Source organism: Ochotona princeps, chromosome 15, assembly GCF_030435755.1.
Source record: "Ochotona princeps isolate mOchPri1 chromosome 15, mOchPri1.hap1, whole genome shotgun sequence".
NCBI lineage: Eukaryota > Metazoa > Chordata > Mammalia > Lagomorpha > Ochotonidae > Ochotona > Ochotona princeps.
The window spans coordinates 11,311,333-11,332,180 of NC_080846.1; the positions used below are offsets into that span (position 1 = coordinate 11,311,333).

The window sequence follows — 20,848 nt, forward strand, 5'->3', positions numbered from 1 at the left end:
GCATCCCAGTCTGCTGGGGGCGAGCTATTCTTATCCAGATCTGGCTTTGCAGAGTCCCTCCCAGAGTGATGGGGTTTAGGCTGGCTGGGAAAGTGCTTTCAGGCAATGTGGCCAGGGGTGCCAACCCATGGGGCTGAAGCTTCCTGGGATGGATGGGCCAGTACAATCTGCTACTTGATGAGAAGTCACACCTAGCAAGAGAGGGAGAAAAGCGGGGAGCCAGTTATCAAGGGAGGGTGCTTTGGCACCCCTACACATCCAAAGGCTGGTTCTGAAAGAGGGTGAGATTTAAAGCTCTTCTAACATTTTAGGTTGCCTTGGAAGCCACCTGGGAAGGTTTATTAAGCCACAGCTTCCTGGGCCATCACTGTAGTTTCTAAGTCTGGAGAGAGGTCTAAACTTGGCATTTCTGAGAAGTTTCAAGGTGATGCTGCTGGTCCAAGAACCCTAATGGGAGAACCAAGGCTGAGAAAAATCGCAGCTGAATAGTTCCCCGACCCTGGTAGAGATCTGCCATCATTTCTCAGCCAAGAGTTCCTTCAAATACAATGTCCACTGGAGTCATTAGCTGAAGTATAACAAACTCACCAAACCACCAATCAAGTTAAATGGAAAATAAGAACTCAAACTTCATTCCAGCATCTGATACTAAACAGTCTGGCTCTGGGGGTTGATACAGTGTATAGCACGTTAAGCCTCCACCTGTGGCTCCAATTTGAGGCCCAGCTCTTCCAATTCCAAACCAGCTGCCTGTTAACAGCCTGCAAAAGCAGTGGAGAAAGGCCCAGTACTTAGGCCTCTGTACCCACGTGGGAGACACGGAACACACTCCTAGCTCTAGACTTCCCCAGTATCCAGCCACTGCAGCTAATTGAACAGTGAACCCATGGATGGAAGACCTGTCTCTCCTCTGCGTGTTAACTCTGCCTTTCAAAAAAAAAACAAAAAACAAAAAACAAAAAACAAAACAAACAAAAAAAAAACAAACTTTTTTTTCCTCTTTGTAAAAGAGCCTTGCTCCGTCACCTGTTTCAATTTACTCAAACACTTGTTAGGTACGTGAATTTGGATGATTGGGAGTTAACCAGACTTAAGATTTATTATGCATGAGATGAGAGCAACTTACTTGCACTTGGAAAACTTAACTCCTTTGACCATGGTGTGATATTAGACTCATAAGCCAAACGGTTTTTCAGAGTTTTTCAGAAATTTTCTACCGCTGACATCTTGATCACAAGTTGGATCTGCCAAAACAAATCTCTTCGTCACTTTGGGAGCCTGTGTTTGAGTTCCAAACTGATAACGAACAGTAGACTACTATCACTTTTTCTGCTCTCATCCCTTTCCTCTTTCTCACTCCCTTCTTCCCCCCTCATTTTGAAATGCCTTTTTAAAGCTTGATTTTGATTTCTTACCAACATTGACCCTGTGGACAAATGCAGTAAAAATCCAACTTTTGCTCAACAAATGAAATACATGATTTTCCAGAAACATATGGAGTGAATATGGATGGTAAAGAGGTGCTACTTTTATAGTCACTTTTCTGACCATCCAGTTCACAGTGGAATTATTCACAGGCCTCTCAGAGCCTGGCTTCTCTGTTACTCAGAGAAGGAAAACGGATGGGTCCAGCCACAAGCCCTAACGCGCTGACTCTCATGTGACTCATTACTCAAAGGTGTTGACCAAAAATGCTCTGAAGCATCTGAAAACTATCCCATTAGGTAGCACCCAATCAAGGATCCTTTCTTGATTCGCACCACATGGAAGTGTTTTGAGGCCTGATTCTTCGGGCTTCAGGAAACGATTCTCTGACTCCTACCCCAACAACAGGCTTCGCTTTGATGTTAGTAGCCAATGCTGTTCAAGGGAAGTGTGCTCGCTAACCCTGCCACCTTCCTTCCTCCCATCACTGTTAAGCAGGATGGCTTCCCAAGGAGCTTCTACAAAACTCCACAGTTTCTGTGCTTGGTCCCAGCTCCAACTCCTCCTTTCCAATGAAATTGGGCATTTCTTATCTGTAGCCTTCCTGGCAGTACTGTTAGGAAGTTGTGTGTGAATGGCTGCTGATGCACAGCAAACACAGGGAAATAACCAACCCCTGCTCCACCAAGGCATTGAGGTGATTCTTTGAGACATTTAATCATACTGAATCTTAAAAATAGCCTTAGGTGCCTTATATGTCAGCACTTTTATCCTCAAGTTGAAGACAGAAAAACTAAAAGGGCCAATACAATGGGCCGGTGTTGGGCAGAGAGGGGAAAGACACACTGTGATGCCACATGAAAGCTGGCTCGTTTCGCAGCTGCTCCACTTTGGACACAGCTCTGGTAATGCCTCGGGAAAGCAGTGGAAGATGGTCCACGTGCTTGCACCCCTTTCACACACGCGGAAGACTCAGATGAAGCTTCTGATTCCTGGTTTCAGCCTGGCTTACCCCTGGCTGCTGAGGCCACTGGGGGAGTAAGTGAAGGAACAAGACTTCTCTGTCCCTCCCTCTCTCATCTAAATGTTAAAAAGAAAGAACACATAGTACAGCTTTAGGGTCACAGATTTTAAAAAAAACATGAAAAACATAGATTCAGAGCCTGCACTCTAAGCCACTCACACCCTAATTTTTTTAACTTATTGTATACAACTTAGTGAATTTTCATAAAATGGACCCACCCATGTAATCAACACTCAGGTAGAAAAGCACCACTAGCAGTGTCCTTTCCTCTCAGCGATTCGCCACTCGCTTGATATGGACAATCATTATCACCATTTCTTTTTATCATAAATTAGATTTGCAAGCTTGGAACTTAAGCAGAATTGCTAATAAAGTTAAGGCTTTACTTTTTCCCCTCCAATTGTATTTTGGCAATTTTCTATGGCATTGCACATAGCAACAATCCATTGTGTTCCATGATTTTTTCTATTGCTAGCCAGCAGGAATTATTTACAACTTGAGGCTGTTACAAATAATACTGCCACAAATTTCTGTGGGATACACGTTTCTGTGGGACTGATGCCTGGGAGTGCAACTGTTGCATACATTCAGCTTTAATAATGGTTACTGCCACCAGTTCAGTCTGCACTGTTCAGAATCGGCCAATGCCTTAAGGAGTATAATGGAGTGAAAACTCGTGTTGAAGTCTTAAGTCCTGGTTTGACTATCTGGAGCATTAAGATTACATGAGGTGGTTAAGAGTGGGATCCTAATCCCTTAGGGGTAGTGTCCTTATTGCAGTTTATTCTCTGTTCAAGTGTGCACCAAGCAGAGGTCACGTGAGGACAGTGAGAAAACAGGCAGCTGTCAGCAGCTGGGAAGAGAGCCTTCATCAGCAACCCTGCGGACTGACTCCTGTCTTGGACTTGAGCCTCCAGAACTGAGAGAAGTGCCATCTCTGTTGCTGCAGCCCCTGGGCAGGGTGTTCCGCGATGGTGGCCTGGGTGGACACATCAAGGGGACATGTGGTGGAGAGACTGTGTTCACCCTGGCTGTCCTTTCTGTCGGGCATTTCTAGTCCTGGTGTCTTGGCAACTCTAGACCCAGTTTTGTCTCCCCAGTTCTTGCTTTAGCCAAAATTCATGTGAAGGTCATAGCCTCCTTGGGCTTTGGCCCGGTGTTTGAGCTTCACTCTTGTGCCAACTGCAACCTGGCAGAAGCTTGGGAAAAGCTCTTTGAGAGTGGCCTTTGAAAAGTACTCTGTTATTTTGGAAATAATAGTTTTTTTAAAAAAAAATTTTTTTTAAACACCAGCAACTTAAAAATAATGTTTAAAAGCAAAACTGTAGTAGGACTAACCCACTAGTTCTGGCTGCTTTTTATTAAAGTTTCTCAGAGTCAAGCAGCTATTACTTGGTTTCAGCCTAGCGGTTACAAAGCTGGTGAGGACATCTGTCCATCACATGCTGGACCGTCTTGTTCCAACTCTCAACTCTGGCTCCTGATTCCAGCTTCCTGAGAACACACATCTTGGGAGGCAGCAGGTGAAGGCTCAAGTAGTTGGGTCTTTGCCACACATGTGGGAGTTGTGGATGGAGTTCCCTATTCCTGGCTTTGGTCTAGCCCAATCCAGGCCATGGTGGATAATTAGAAAGCAAATTAGGGCATGTGGGGGGTCTATCTGTCCTTTCTGCTCTCAAGTAGTAAAACTGTGTGTTATTTTTCTTAAGATACACACACATATTACCTGCTACTTGTTTATAAAATTGAGAAAGATTTTTTTTTTTTTTTTAATCTACTGGTTCACTCTCCAAAGGGCTAGGTCAGCAGCCTACACTTAATGGGTCCCATGTGTCAGAGACCCAAGATCCTGGGCCATGACTTGCTGTCTCCGATTATGTGCAATAGTAGGAAGCTACAATGGGAAGGGGAGGTGAAACTTGAAGCAGATACTCAAATATGGGATGTGGACATCCCAAGTGGGCATGTTTACTGCTGTGCCAAACGCCTGTCCCTCAGGTGGTTTCTACATTACCAACCTGACAGAATTATTTTTCTCCCAACAGTGTCACACTTGGGAACCGACAGTTCCTACAGCTCATAAACTTAGAGTCTCCTAGAAGGTTAGAGAGATGACCAGAGTAGCCTGGAATGGTTTTCTGAAAAGTATGCATAAGAAACACAACCAATGACTTTTCAATTTATAAAAAATGGTCACATTTGGTGACTAAAAGTTGTAATCCTGGAGAAAATCCGAACAAAGCCTCTATGTGAGGAGGCCTGATCTGGAAGCCTTTGCCATAGTTTCCTCAGCTGTGGAGAGAATCATGTCAGGGAAGTTTCCAAACTCCCAGGACATAGTTCATCAGTATGCTCTGGGCACTCCCTCACTGAGGGAAGGATGCAGCCATAGGGCTGGCTGATGCTTCTCAGCCTCTCCCACTGGACCAAAGAAGGCCATGTCCTTCTTGGACATGGTATCCTCAGTACCATGCCTTCTGCAGGTGTGGACTGATGGAGTGGAGGCTTCAGGCACACCCCAAAAGCTTTCCAAACACCTGAGTGAAACAGCTGCCACGCCTGGAGGGTAAGCGCATGTCTGAATGAGCTGGCAGTTGGGAAAGGCACAACACAGCCAGTCAAGATCATCACAGATAACTTTAACAGCCCCCAAGACAGCAAGACTGTATATTGGATTCAGTAATCTTTAATGCTTTACTGATTTGGAGAATGACAGAATGAGTCAAAAGGAAGGAATAACTGGCATAGCCAATGATTCACACGCACAAAATGCCTCTGCCTTTATAACACCTGTTGGGTTTCTGAAGTGATGGTTGAGCAAGACCTGCCCACCTTGACTGGTACTAGAGATGTCCACTAGGAAGAAAATAAAATGAGGTTGATTTTTCTTTTTTTTTTTTCATGGCAAGGCAGATTTTATAGAGGAAAGACAGAAAGAAAAATGGCTATCAATATTCTGAGAACATTTTCCATGTGACATGTCAGTGACGTGGCTGTAAGACCTTCACTTTCTAAGTAGAAAGTGACAAAAAAATCCAAGAAGTGACATTCAGATGCTTATCACATGACTGTGGGTTTATCATCACAGAGGTTCAAAACCATCCATCAGGTATTTTGCTTAATAAGGTAGCACTATACCTACTGCATTTCACCAGGACTAAAGTGACAAGGTTTGGGCCCAGTGTGATCCTCACCTTGCAAGGGCTGGGATCCCATATAGGCTCCGGTTTGTCTCCTGGATGCCCCACCTCCCTTCTTGAGCCCCTGCTTGTGTCTTTCCAATAAACATAAAATAAATCTTTAAAATGACAAGGTTTGGGTGTATATGCGTGATATTCAGTTCTGGGGAACACCTACTGCCTCACAGTACTGGGTAGGGAAGCCATTGCTTCACTGATGGCTGAGCTGGCTGCACACAGTCCTCTTTCCTCCGCTCAGAAGTGGCCACCTCAACAGAAGCTGAGCTAATGACTTCACAGGAATCCTTCACATCTTCTGCCTTTCTTTCCTTTTTTTAAAATGATTTATTTATCATTTTTATTGGAAAGGAAGATGAATTTTACAGAGAGGAGTAGAGGCAGAGAGAAAGATCTTCCATCTATTGGTTCACTCCCCAAATGGCTGCAAAGGCTGGAGCTGAGCTGATTTGAAATTTAAACACCAATGGTCGTCAGGAGTCAATCTTATTTATGAGGCAAGCACACGATTCTAGTACATAAATAACAGTTTATTTGTCCCGTATGCCATGTCTCCTTGTTAGTCTTGCTGGTTTCAGTCCCTGGGTCAGCAATGCTCTCATGTCTTGGTATTCATTGGTGAAGATTGTGTAGTTCATTTTCTGGTGTTAAAAAACTCTCACCATTGGTTTTTCTTGGTAGTTTCTGCAAGCCAACATTCACAGGACTGATTCACAGGAGCAAAAGTACACCTCAATTCTTCCTGCTTTTCACTGCATCGGATGTTTATCAGTGTCTTCGGCACTCATCTTTTCCATCCTTAGTCATTGTATTTGGACAGCTTTAACCTGGGGATAATGTTCATAGACTGCAACTCCTGGAAGAGCAGCTTACAGGCATACGGGATGCGGAGGGAAGACACATGGCATGATGACTTGCAGTAATGGCACCTGAAACCCAAGCCATCATGTGTTAGATGGACAGCAATGATGAAACGAAGGCCTCTATGGAGGAAATGAGAGTATTCTGTACACAATTCATTCAAATTAGTTATTTTTCTATTCACAAGTGTCCAGTCACAATATTAAATATGTACATATATACCCAGAAAATATGGAGAGACATGCATAGAAGCAAAGTTAAAGAAAAATGAACATGACTCCCTTCGGTTTTAAAAGTACACAACTTCAGTTACTACCACATTTCTAGATTTTTCTCCTTCAAATGGAAAACATCTGCCTACATGTTAATTTAGAAAGAGTCCCATAAATCTGCACTGGAAATTTACTCAGATTCAGATTTTTTTTTCTAAAAAAATTTCAGATTTTTTGGTCTCCATATATTTGAAAAGCATCCATAGCACTAGCATATTTGAGTCACGATGTGACATTTTGGTTCCTGAGATAGTCCATGTCAAATGGAAAAAGACAAGACACGACAGGGTGATGTCTAGTCAAACGTTAAATTTTCCTAGAGTTCTTCAAGCCTGGTTATTTCTATCGGTATTGAGAGCTACTGTACAGACAATGTGCAAGACCTTATGTAAAATTAGAATATGGATGTGCAGATATTCCTGCTTAATTTTTACAATATGCCCTGTATTAACCAACATGCCTGCCATTCCAATTAGGATTTTCTTTTCTCTTTTCTTTCAGAACAGCAGGTGAACTGAACTTAGGTCTTGGTAACTAAACTGAACAAGAGGTCCTGAAAGAAAGTGGATTTTTCTTCCAAGCTCCAGACCAAATTAGGATCTCAAACACTAGGTATCCAAGTACATATGGTGACATTTAATAGGTAGAAAACTAGGTCTTCCAGATATCAGGGGGTGGGGGTAAAACTACAATTGCAGCAGAAGCTTTACAAGGTGCCCATGCTAATGAACCTTGGAGGAGAGTCCTTAGTGGACAAACACAGACTAGTTGTTTCAGGGTGGTAGTAGGGGGGAGAAGTAAGGCCTACATGCAGGAGATACAGATGTGCAGATTCTTGGATCAGGTGAGCACAAAAGTGCCCAAGATGAACATATAGTATAGTTTTCAGCCACAGTCTGCTATTTGTAATGCCATAAATCAAACCTCATATATGACCAAAGGTTCTGTGTTTAAAGGTCTTTCAATCAGAAGGACTCTGTGTAGCTACCCCAAGTGATAATGCGCACTATAAGGTGTGTAGGACACTGCAAAGTGAAGAGCAGTTTGCTAAACAGGAGCATAAAAGGGGGATTCAAGTAGGGTTCAGCAATAATAAGGGAAGTGCTAAAGACTTTTTGTGTGTGTGTACACTCATATTTTCTATTATCAGGGTTTGTGGGGGCCGGTGCTGTGGTTCAACAAGCCAATTCTCTACCTTCAAGCACCAGTATCTCATATAGACACTCCTTCATATCCTGGCTGCACCATTCACAACCAACTCCCCACTTGTGAACTGGGAAAACAGCAGAAGGTGGCCTAAGTCCTTGGAACCCCATGTAGGGGATTTAAACAGAGGATCGAAGATATTTCTGTTTCTCTTTCTCTCTGTAAATCTGCCTTTCAAATTAAAAAGAAAATAAATCTTAAAACAGGATTTGTGATCAAATAACAAAAATTAAATAACTAATGTCAATTACAGTTGTCTGAAGTCACTAAAATGCTATTATTTTTGGAACTTTGGAATGTTTTCCCCTGCACAGGGATCATTTAAGCAACCAGTGATATAAAACTTTAATGAGCCAGGGTTTTCATTCATTCATTCAGGAATCACATTCAAGCTTTAAATTGGGGAAATGGATTTAACTGGGCTAAGTTCTTGCTGATTCTCCTTGTCTCATATATTTCCCTGACTTCAAGCTAATCAATTTAAGATTTCTATATGAACTGATTCATATCCAGACAGCCCACTAATCTTCTTTAGCATGAAATATTTTCTACTACTTAAGATATTCAATGAGTGTGTAGTTGTGCACAATTACCTTACCCTGTGTCTGAACAACTTCCAAAGGTAGAAACTTCATGTGAACAAGGAAATTAAACTGATCTTTCTTTTTTTCAGAACAAAGGCAGCAAAAAGATGAGGCTACGGCTTCATATGGGAAATGATTGTCCAGAAAAATATGTGCTGCAAGCTAATTATCTTAATAGGGATTTTCTCTTTTCTGTTTTCTTTCTGAACCTCTCTTTTGTGACTTGTGCCCTTCATGCCTTCAGTGGAACAAGCCCTGCTGTAAACATCCCCATAGCAATGCCTTACTAATGTGCAAATCACCGACAAAAGGCCAGTTTCAAGGTTCTGAACTGCTCTAATTACACAGCCTCATTAAAGAACAACTTCCTCCACAGATGCCCTGCTCCCTCCCGCACAAGCCCCAGCGGCAGGTAACCATGGGAGAAAGGACAGCATCATTACACTCCTTGGCCAGTAAGCAGCGGGCAAGGAGGCTGTCGGACCACCAGAAATGAGTGTGAGCAGCCCAATCAAAATCACATAACGTAGGTATACTAAGCTCTAGCTTAATTACTGCCAAGGCCTTCAAACTGTATAACCTGACTTAGTTCTCTTTCAAAGGATTTCAGATGCAGAGTACTCTGAACACACCCAGCATCAACCGTGGACCCTGACACCAGATCTCACAGTGACACAGCAATGCAGCAGGCTCTGGGACAAGGCTAAGGGCTGCATCCTCGTTGTCAGAAGGTCCTGCTCACATCAGCAGTTCCCTGAGCGTCCAGCTGAGGGGAGGAAGACAGTGGCCAAGCACAGATGCGAGTCTGGTTTACTGCTGTTTTTCTCGGGAGGGCAAGAGGAAGGAGGAAAAGAAAAGCCAACCCTTTTTGAAGTTTCATGACCCCTTTTTAAAATGAGATGGCTCTTCTGTCCTACCCTTTCAAGGTAAATTACTTAAAAACCCTCCTGCCAAGTTTGAAGACTTAGCCTAGTAGAACTAGGTTCCAGGCATTAACCTATTACGTTATTTCTTCTCTCTTTTTTCTTTTTTTGTTTTTTTTTGGCCATACAGCCTAGACTAAAAAAATCAAGCTCAATATGCATTTAAAAAGAGGAACAGACATCTTACAATTGAAACAAAGCCCCATCTCATTGCTACAAGAAAGGGCCAGGCCAAGTCCCAGAACAACAGGGCCCCTCTTCATGACCAGATGGAAAGGATGGGCTGCAGAGGCCGCCTCATCTGCTAGCTCGTAAATGAAGAGATTTCTGCACATAGAGGACTCACCAACTCTTCTACACCCAAAGCGTGCAACAACTGGCTAAAAGGTTTTGTTACTTAATAAGCAAGATATACGCACGGTTCAAAGAATCCCCCGTTTTGAACTCCTGATTTGCTTTCTTCAACCTAAAACTGACATTTAAGGATGGAAAGAAGCTGGGATAATCTGTCTGAAAGAGGTTTTAATTTACTTACTGGAAATTTCACAAATTCAGGGTATCATTTAATCACTGCCTTTTCTTTCTGTTTTTCAACCAACCACTGACCAGGTCCCAGTCTGGAGAGGCAGGGGTCAACAGACAGAAAGTAACCACTTGAATGAAGGCGAAGTGAGCTCCCTGTGAGCAGCCACTCCCGTCGTGGTCACTACTGGACCCAACAGCAGTGGCACTTGGCAGCCAGGTGCTCATGAAACACCTGCTGAAGGACTAAGGCCAACATTAGTTCTGTCTTCCTGGAACTGACAGAGCAGGTGTGAAGCACCCGGCCATGGCAAAGGAAACAAGCGCTCAGGGCACCAGACCCTGGTCCTCTTGCTTTGTTATCCATTTGGGGCAACCTACCTGGTTCATCAGGTTTGAGGTTACAAATAAGTAAAATACTCAATGTATCAGTTAGGACTTCTGTGGGTAAATACTATATGAAAGGTATTTGAGATAACATTAAAAAAGACAATAAGAAAAGAAAAAGAGAGAGAGGAAGTAGATACTCAATGGGAGCTTAAACTCTAGTAGTGAGAAAGCAGACTGTTATTTAGACAAGTAAAACCTTGACAGACAGTATTCCAGATTACAGCAATGCATGGGGAAGAATATGTTGGTGATCACAGGCTGAACCTGGACAAAGCGTATTATCCAGGGTCAATACTTGAGCTAGGATTTAAGAGGCAATGAGTGTGTTGTGATGTGAGACACACACAGAATCCACTTACCAGCCGGAATACCCCAGAAGTCCACACTGACCACAGACATCAACCTCAAAGGCATCACTTGAAATCATTAGTCTCTCAAGCAAAAGCATACTGGCTCCATAACCAATTAAACAGTCACGTTCCATCTCTCCTAGACGCAAGCCACCATCACGGGATCGACCTTCTGTAGGCTGCCTTTGGAAGACATAAGACAAACATGTTATTTTAATATTAAACAAAGAGGCAGTACCACAGGCTGACTAGCAGCACAAGGCTTCTGGGTCACCTGGACCCAAATCATTTATCAGAGTGCTGTTGCTTAGTCACACTGGTGAAGGTGCATAAAATCACCCATCCTAAAAAGACTCAAACAAGAACAGGTATGTACTACATGAATACATAACCACACAGCACCCGTGCAGGCACTCATCACTGGAACACAGGAAAGTCTTTGCACCAGGGAAAAATGTCTGGTGTTCCCAGCGCTATCTTGGTATTCTGTTATTTAAAGTAGAAAACTCAGCAGAACAGACAATGGCTGAAGAAAGGGTCCCAAAGGAGGCCAGGCCAGGGCTTCTCCCTCCACTCTCCTTTTAAAGAAAGGGTTTATTTATCTGAAAGTCACAGTTACAGACAGACGCAGAGACACACAAAAAGAGATCTGGCATCCACTCCTCAGATGTCTGTGACTACAAAAAGCAAGCTGGAGCTGAGAGAGACCGAAGAAAGGAGCCAGAAGCTTCTTCCAGATCCCCCATCTAGGCCATTTGCAGGGAGCTGGACTAGAAGAGGAGCGGCCAGGACACAAACCACTGACTATATGGGATGCTGGTGTTACACGTAGTAGTTTTCGTCACTGTGACAACACAGGCCTGTCCTTTGAATGGACTCTATGTCTTAAGTATCTGTTGGGCTTGACCACATCTTAGAAGTTTAAATATCTACCACTCAGTGATGGAGGTGAAATTAAGGGATTCTGAAGATAACCTCGTTTCATCACTGATTACACAAACTGCCACGACAGGAAAACAAAGTGGGAGCGGGATCCATGGCTGGCTCACTGTGGATTGAGAGTGCGCAGAGGGCTTCCTGGAGCAGGGTGGACCGTAAACCTCAGGTTGGCTTTTATCCCATAGAATCTTTCATTATAACAGTATAGTCCTTCATAAATAGTCATTAAGTCCATCATTCTATTATTTAAGTGTATCCTGACACTGTGGGCATGGACAATGGCAGATTGCCCAGTATCCTATTGTCAAGATATACTTAACAGTTTCATTAGGAGTCCTTCCTTGATTTTGAAGTAGAGACACACACTGCATTGTATTTATTTTAATCTCTGTTGTTGTCACTAGTCTCCCAAATAATTAAGGTGAACACAGTGCATTCCACTGTGTGTAGCAATTTTAATAGTTTTTTTATCATGGGATTGAATATTACAACGGAAAAATGAATTAAGTAAATTATTCATTGAAAAAAAAACTGCACATGGGAAAGTCAGAATCAGGTCTACATTAATAACACATCACAGGAGACACCGTACAACTGAGCACAGTCACACAGGTGGGACCGTCACAGGGAGCTGCTCCCTCCACTTGAGGCATCAGATAAGGCAAGGGCAGGGAGACCACATGTGGGCAAGACCCAGATTAAAATCATTAGGTTGGGCCCAGTGCGATAACCTAGTGGCTAAAGTCCTTACCTCACATGTGCTGGGATTCCATCAGTTTGTGTCCTGGTAGCCCCACTTCCCATCCAGCTCCCTGCTTGTGGCCTGGGAAGGCAGTGGAGGACGGCCCAAAGCCTTGGGAGCCTGCATCCGCATGGGAGACCCGGAAGAGGCTCCTGGCTCCTGGCTTCAGATTGGCTCAGCTCCGGCCATTGTGGCCATGTGGGGCGTGAACCATCAGATGGAAGATCTTTCTGTCTTTCCTCTCTGTAAATCTGACTTTCCAACAAAAAAAAAAATCTTTTAAAAAAAATTCTTGGATTTAACTGGATTAAACAGAGTATACAAAAATCAACCTAAGTAGTTTTCATAATGAAGACAAGAAAGTTAAATTTAAAAAACCTAACTTCTCTTACACAACAAAGCAATATATAGGAGATGTGTTGTGCTGTGGTGTTTCTGTTACTCTGAAACAGTGCTGGGGCTGTTACTGAAATGGCGGCTCAGGAGAGGACTGTACTCGGGGGAGCAATACCCCCAGCCCAAGGAGGGGCTCCTTGCTGAGGAAGCTGCCATCTTAACCGGAATCCCTCTTTCATCAGCGAAACAGACACACATCTGGCTCAGCTGTTAGGTGGCCAAGGCATTGAGTTTTCCACGCCTCGCGCTTGGCTTCTAGGACCCACAGGTCTAAGGCCTATCTCTTTACTCCTCCCCACCCCATCCAAGCAGGGCTTGGTGACCATGTGGATCGAAGTGGCCACTTACTGAGCAGCACCTCCTATGGTGGCGGGCTGTACATCTAAAGATCTGACAATCAAGACAGCACCCTGTGAGTTAGGTATTGTCAACTCCACGTTACGTCTGAGAAAAACTAAAGCTGGCAGAGGCTGAGTGACAGTGCTTAAGGGTGGAGAGAAGGCCGTGTCCACACCCGTGTTGGGCAGCAGGGTCCCACCGAGTGGGGGAACTCTCTCTGCAGCCTGGGGCTGTCCTGTGAATTGCAGGAGGGTAAGTCGCATGCCCAGCCTCTGTCCACTGGGTGACAATAGCTCCCCTTCCCACCGCCAAGTCATAACAAGTAAAAATGTTCGCAGATGCTGTCAACTGTTCCTGAGGGCGGGTGAGTATGGGGAAAGGGCAAAAATCACCTCTACTGAGATCCACTGCCCTGAACTACTGGACAAAGTATTACCAAGAATACAAGAAACAACACAGTTGTCCTGGCTCCCTTAAGGACAACAATATTTAAACCTGCTCAGGTGTTCAATCCACATTTGTCTGCATACAGCCACATATCACATAACAACTGGATATGTCCTGAGAAATAAAAGTGTACTGTTCTGTGAACACCATAGAGTATACATCCACAGGCGTAGGTGGCAGAGCCCACTGCACGCCTAGACTATAGCCTGGGGCTCTTATAGCCATGCGAAGCAAACAAAATGGGATTTCATCAAGCACAAGTGAAAAGGATGCCATCAAGTGACACAGTAACTGAGATGCAGGAGGGTGCTGCTGGTGTACCAGAGCATTTTGTTTTATTCCAGATGTTCTGTAAGCAGCAGGAATATACTCTAAAATAATGATTAAAAAATATACACATCAATAACACAGTCACTACCTTTAAAATATTATGTGCCTTACATAATTGTATCTGTAGACATGTTAGCATAGGTTTCTTATTTGTTTTTTTTTAATATGAGTAATGTTTTGTGCTCCAGTGTCCCTAGGTGATAGGAAATTCTCAGCTCCATTATAATTTCACAGGACAGGTATCCCAGATGAGGTCTTATGTCTGAAATGTCATTATGTCATTATGTAGCATATTGTTGTGCCCCAAGTTATCTCTATATTATTTATAACACTGGATATGGTGTAAGTGGAATGTAAATAGTTGATGTAAATACACTGTATTGTTTGAGGGAATAATGTCAGGAAAAAATAAAGTCTGCACATGTCTAGTATAGGCAAAAGTTTTTTCCTGGGATATTTTTGATCCATAGCTGGCTGAATCTGAAGACAGGAATGAATGCTAGGAAGAACTGAGAGCAGCTGTAATTCCCTTTTCCAACAGTGACCCACTCATCAACTCATATGCTGCTTAGAACTGAAGGTCCACTGGGAAGGAGGCCCTCAAGGGCCCTCACCTCCCGGAGCTGTCTCAGAAAAGTAAGTAGCATTCTCCCTCACGTGTGGATGGTCTCGCAGGTACTGGCGGAGAGCAAGGGTGACAGGAAAAGGGACAGGGGCAGTTAGACAATGGGTATCTGAACACAGAGACACAGGAATAGTAGGGTCCTGGTGTCTCACAGCACTTTGGTGTGACCACAGCACATGGTCAGGTATACACTTGTACGAGGAACTGGGAGGTAGGAGCTGGCGGGGTCCAAAGAAAAGGAGGCAGAAATGCTAATAGCCTGATTTAATATACTGATCTGTTCCTAATTATGTATATGTTGAAATATTACATTATACCCCACAAAAAGGTACAAGCATCAAATATTAATTGGACACAAAGAAAACATGCAAGTATAGGAGCCTTATGTTCCAATTATAGCCTTCCTAAAAGTACCAACATGGTTTGAGTGTGTTTTCACCTATATATATATAATCTGTGCACAAAGGTGAACTGATACACATACTCCAAAGAACTCATGGAAATGTGTATTACTGAAAGACTATGCATGGATTTCAAAACTTTCCACATCAAAATAAGCTTAGTTTTAACTGCAGTTTTCAGAATCCTCATGGGTTGAGGTTGAGGTTCCTCAGGGGAACCCCATGAGTAGGGGGTTTGCAGAATTGAGGGTCTACCAATGAGACCCTCAGTGGGGGTTTGCTTTTGTGCTTGAAAAACGTTTTTAATTGGTAACTTCTTTTTTGAGTTAATATTACATATGTGATTGTTTTTCCCCCTTGGGACCTAACATTCCATATTTTACATATGGAAAATAAAAACTGAAACTGCTTAGTGTTCTCTCTCAAAGTTGCAGGGTGGACTGACTATACTACAGGTTCTTGCAAATGCTTTTCACTTACCTGGTAAGGACGGCGCGTGGTCCCCGGGCCCGGGCATGCATCTTATCCAGCACCATGTGTTTCAGTTTCTGATAATACACAGGGCCAAAATAGATGTAGGCTTCTAAAGGCTCCCTGGAAGGCAGGTTGGTGTTTGGGTTAGAAAACCATGTTTGGGCAAACAAGTGATACCCATTTCTAAAATTCATCCCCGACTGGTCCCTACTTCCTTATGCAAGACAGAGCAAATAAAAAGGTTAGATCTGAAAAAATAAAAACATTCCAGCTACATTAAAATAGAAATGGCTTCCTAAAGAAATAAGCAGCTGAAACAGTATGTATAACAGTATGTACATCAGCGAGGCCACATACCCACTCCTTTGCACTACCACAAGTAGTCCTCTCATTGGCTTTCCTATTTTCCAATCTCATCCCTCAACAGTCCATTCTTGATGTAACAAGCCAGGACAATGCCTTCTCAAATGTAAATCACAACAAACTCCCCAACAAACTTACCATCTAAACTGCCAAAATTCTGTGTCATGGCCATAAAGTCAAAGATAATCTAGTTTCTGCTAACCCCAGACTCACTTCTCATTTCCTCCTGGTCATTCCATTCAAGGAACATCAGGCGCTTTATCACTCCCCCAAAAGAGACTGCACAGCCCCAGGACCGTCACACTTCTTGTCTGCAAGTTTATGACACATGGGGGACTTCTCCTGGTGCATGCCTTTCCACATTTTTGACATCCCAGGAAACAGTTCACCAGGTCCAAATCTCTCCTCTCCTCAGAGAGCCCTTCTCTGCTCATCTCCTCTGGAAGAGTCCACTTCCCATCCCACACATCTCAACCTCAGCCTTCGGGGTACCCTGCCCTTTTGGGGACTACAGTGTACACCGAGTCCTTCTCTGATGACTGTGCTGTCTCTTTGGTCCCTATAGCTCCACGTCCATACCTTCCCCCATCACTGGAGCACACCTGGTGCTCAGCAGGTGTCTAATACATGTGGATTCAATAAATCTTTGAGAAAACTTTTTTTTAAAGTGACTGAATATGCAAGTGTGTTGACAGAAGAAATCATTTTTCTTCAGTCTGCAACTAAAGTAGTCTCAGAACTTCCCTCCCCACAGGGAAAGCAGCATCCACACGAGAATCTAGGGAGAGAGCCCTGACGTCCCTGCTCTGAAGATGAAGAGAAAAGCAGAGAAGGTCTGTGAGGCTGATACGGGCTACTGAGAGCTCGGCGCGGCTGCAAAGCCCTTGCTCTCCCTGCCATACTGGCTCCTTTTGAAATAAGCCAATTCTGGGCTAAGGTAGGTTGTCAAGAATGGGAGGAGCAAATGAAGCAGTACACACAGCACACAGGCAGTGAACAAGATTCAGCTCTTGCTGGCTTGGTGCACTTCACAGTAACATCAGCCTCATTCACAAAGGCTTCCACAGTGACCAGGCCACTCTGCTGGCTTCTGTGCTACCAGATTCTCACAGGCCGCAGAGGTGGCAGGCACAACAGGCAAGAAATCTTTGAGACCCTGGTTTCCTTTGTTCTGTCACATAGTAATTTTACAATTTCTCTGTGTGTTCTGTACAACAAAGTGCTCAGACTGAGAATTTTTTCCATTTCTGGTAATGAATGGAATTTACGGAACTCTTACCCAATGTCCTTCCATCATCAACAGAATAAAGCCATAGGAACTTTCCCCTTCCAGCTATGCTCAAGAATAAACAAGAGATCAAAGCTATAAAAGGAATAGCCATAGGTGTTTGCAGTCTGCAAAATCATCAAACAGGCTAAAAAGTAGTTTTCCAACTTTGCCATGAAAACTCTAGCTGGGGACCTCGAGGCAAGCAGGTGGACTGCAGCAAAGACAACAGCTGTCCACAGTGGCATGACACAATCTGTCCAAATCTTTCATTACAGTGATGTTCAAGAAGTTTCTACCAAACTGATTCTGTGTTTTCTCATCCTTTCTGATCAATACCTGTATTATGTTTTGGGTGCAAAAGTAGAAAGATGACTTATTTAGTAATAGCAACTATGAATCCTAAAAGGAAATCTATTCCCCACTACTCCCCACTATTTCACTGAGCCATCTTGAAATGGAATATTAGTTTTTTTGCTATTTTTTTCCCTTTCTCTCTTTTGGGAAAGATTTATCTGAAAGGCAAAGCAACAGAAAAAGAGAGAGGAGACCTTTCATCCGTCAGTTTACTCCCCAAATGGCCCCAACAACTTGGGCTGGGCCAAGCTGAAGCCAGGATCCTGGAACTCCATCCAGGATTCCCATTTGGATGGCAGGGATCCAAACACTGGAACCACTATCTGCTGCCTTCCCAGGCACATTAGCAGGGAGCTGGATCAGAAGTGCAACAGCCTGCATCACACAATGTTTAATTTTGTTGAGTTGCAACGCCAGCCTCCTTGCTGTAATTTTTCTCTGAAATTTCAAGTATCACATTCCCAACAAACCAACATCATCCTAGCCTGGCTAGATAATTTTCTTATTTATTTACTTTTATTTTATTGGCCAGAAAAGAGAACGCTTTAGTCTGCTGGTTCATTTTCTCAATGTCTGTCAACAGCCATGGCCAAGCTAAAGCCAGGATCCTAGAAGACTCGCATATCTGAGCCATCACAGGCTGCCTCCTAAGATGTGCACTAGCAGCTTGAGTAGGAAGAACAGCCAACTCAGTCCAGGCACGGATGTGTGATGTGGGCACCCCAAGTGGTAGCTGAAGTCACTGCATCTAATACTTTGTCCCTGGAGACAACACTCCATATTAAAAAAAAAAGCAAACACTGTTACACCTACAGGATCCATCTGTGTTGCTTCCATATTGTTTGGCTTGTGTTCAAGGAGCTCAGAGCCTGTGAAGGATGGTATAAACCCAGTGTCCCAGAGTTGGAGCTCACACAAAATATCTGCGTCTCAATTCAGACAGACAATTTGTTCCTTGAAACCAGAGTGAATTCTGCTTTAAATGGCAATGCTAACTTAAATTTTTTTGTTACTTGGAAGGCAGAGGGAGAGAGGAAGAGAGACAGAGCGAGCGATCTCCCATCCACTGGTTCATTCCCAAAGTATTCACAACAGTGGAAGCTGGACCAAGATGAAGATGGTAGCCAGGAATAAGTCTTTCAGGCAGGAGGGGTCCAATTACCCGAGCTGCCTCTCAGGATGCCTGCACATTAGCATGGACCTACAATCTGGAGCAGAGTCATGACTGCCGCCAGGTACTCCAGTGTGGGATGTAGCCTCCCAACTGAGGGTGGGGTGGGATATGGAATTGCTAGGCTTAATGTCCACACCTGAACTCAGCTGTAAAAACTTATAGTTTATGATAATTTCAGGGAACTGTCTCCCTCGGGCCGACAGATGACCATGCTCCTCTCCTGACTCTGTTCTACTTCAGCCAGGATGAACTGCCCCCGCAGGACACTGCAGGAAGGCTGGACTATTCCAGTTCCTGAACTTAATGAGCTCTTTTCCCCGTAAGGTGTGGAACATACTGACTTTGAGTCCAACACTTGCAAATGGCCTGTCCGTCCACCTAACGGTAGGTCTTCATGTTGGTGAGGGGTGTTTGTACTTATTTGTCTGCATTGCTTCACTCAACAAATACACAGCATGAGTGCTTACAAGACACTCAGTGAGTTTTAGATTTGGGAGCATTGTGCATTTTGCCTTGGAGTTGCTCCACTGGTAATGTTTATGCACACCTCTGATGCCAAGTGTTTTGGATAAGGGATACTCACCGGCATGTGGTGCCCTGCTCAGAAATGCAGAGATGGTAAAGCAGCTCAGGGAAACTCTCTGTAGTATGTACAACTGATACAGGCTTTATCACCACAAATGGCATTCCTCAACTTACCAGTTTTGGAGATGTGCATTTTCTTGCATCACAGTTCTTGAAAGCACATAGCTCTAACTCTCACAGGCTAAAGGACAGCTCTCAGCACTGATGCTTTAAGGTTGACTTCTTGAGGTCTACCACTAAACCTTAAAGGAAAATCTCCCAGGTACCTTACCTCCTGTCCTAACAAAATCATTCTCCTCCTTCGAAATGACTCAACAGCCCACTCACCCTGTGATGCCGGATGTGACATAGTCCTTGCCCTGGTAATTGTAACCATGGCGAACAAGGTCTTCACATACATCCTTTACTTTGCTCCCTCCAAATGCGGTGCCATAGTGGAACTTGCCGTCCAGCACACCAGCCTTGCCAGCAAGCAGCTCAATCAACTTTCCCACCTGTGGGAAGTAAGCAAATCCAGTGAGTACCCTGTTTGCCTAGTACTCTCTGGCTTAGTTCCGTAAAAGGAGATGCCTGCTACTGATAATAAATAATGATAAATCATTAGTGCCCAAATTCATAGCTCTCTTGCTGAATGACAGACCCTTTGAAAAAGTCTGACATGTGTGAACTAATTTTATGCTTTTCAAATTCCCTTTAAGTACTGTTATTCCTTCAGTTTATAGAAGAGGCAACTCTTTTATAACTCCTGTAACTTAACTTCTATGCAGGGAAGTGACTTACCCAAGGCCATTCATCTGGTGACACAGTACAGAAGGTAAACCATGGAAGGGACATGTACTTAGGTTCACCACAAGGCTAAGTTCATTGCCCAGATTTGCTACGCAGAGGAGTATGGCCTGCAGTGGTCAGGGACTCAGAACTTGTTATGCCAGCAGGGGATACAAGGGCTCTAAAACCCAAACTCAGCCTCATGAGCCTATTACCTGCACTCACTCCAACAACACTACCTGCCTGCTTTCCTCCTTCAAGGCAGTGCCCCCCAGAAACACCGAAGGAACTGACCGTCATCCGCGAAGGGAAGCCATGTGGGTTCATTATGATGTCCGGACAGATGCCAGAATCACAAAATGGCATGTCCTCCTGGGGCACGATCAAGCCACAAACACCTGGGGGACAGAAAATTTCATGTCATGTTGAGCGAGTTGGCAGAAAGGAAAACTAGAGTACTTAATTGGGATGTCCCTGCCACCACTGCGATTTCTACTGTTCTCAAACCTTCCCCACAGCCTTCACGAGCAACAAAAAGCAATTTCCAACACCCCTGCTAGAAAAACAGACTCATTCAAAAATGAGTCTCCTTGCGGAAAAGGCACCGCAGCCTGCAGACTGTCCAGCTGGCCCGACACACTATGATGTTGTTGGACTGCTTGCCCACCCTTCTGGCCAGGCTGTGGGGACAGAAGACTGGGGACTTTGCTGAGCCTTGGGGCCTGTCAACATCCCTGAGGCTTTAAGCCTGGCAGCGATTCTGCTCCTTGTTGGCTAGGCTTTGACCTGCTAGGTTCTATATCCACACATGAGGATCACAAGCTCTGTGATCAGTGAATATGGTCTGACTGGAAAAAGGGAGTGTGTTCAAAATGTAGATAGAAGAA

The 20,848-nt window shown here is 44.0% G+C and overlaps 1 protein-coding gene across 1 annotated transcript in view; it reads right to left on the reverse strand.

The window, feature by feature from the left end:
- Window positions 1-6,161: 6,161 nt before the first annotated feature.
- Window positions 6,162-20,848, reverse strand: part of POLR3B (RNA polymerase III subunit B) — a 103,270-nt gene continuing 88,583 nt past the window's right edge. The window contains exons 24-28 of the mRNA XM_004589579.3: window positions 20,256-20,359; window positions 19,521-19,687; window positions 15,454-15,567; window positions 10,764-10,937; window positions 6,162-6,575 (exon numbers count right to left, since the gene is read on the reverse strand). Of these exons, the coding sequence (XP_004589636.1) occupies window positions 6,446-6,575; window positions 10,764-10,937; window positions 15,454-15,567; window positions 19,521-19,687; window positions 20,256-20,359 (689 nt within the window). The 3' untranslated portion in view covers window positions 6,162-6,445. The remainder of the gene's footprint in view (window positions 6,576-10,763; window positions 10,938-15,453; window positions 15,568-19,520; window positions 19,688-20,255; window positions 20,360-20,848) is intronic.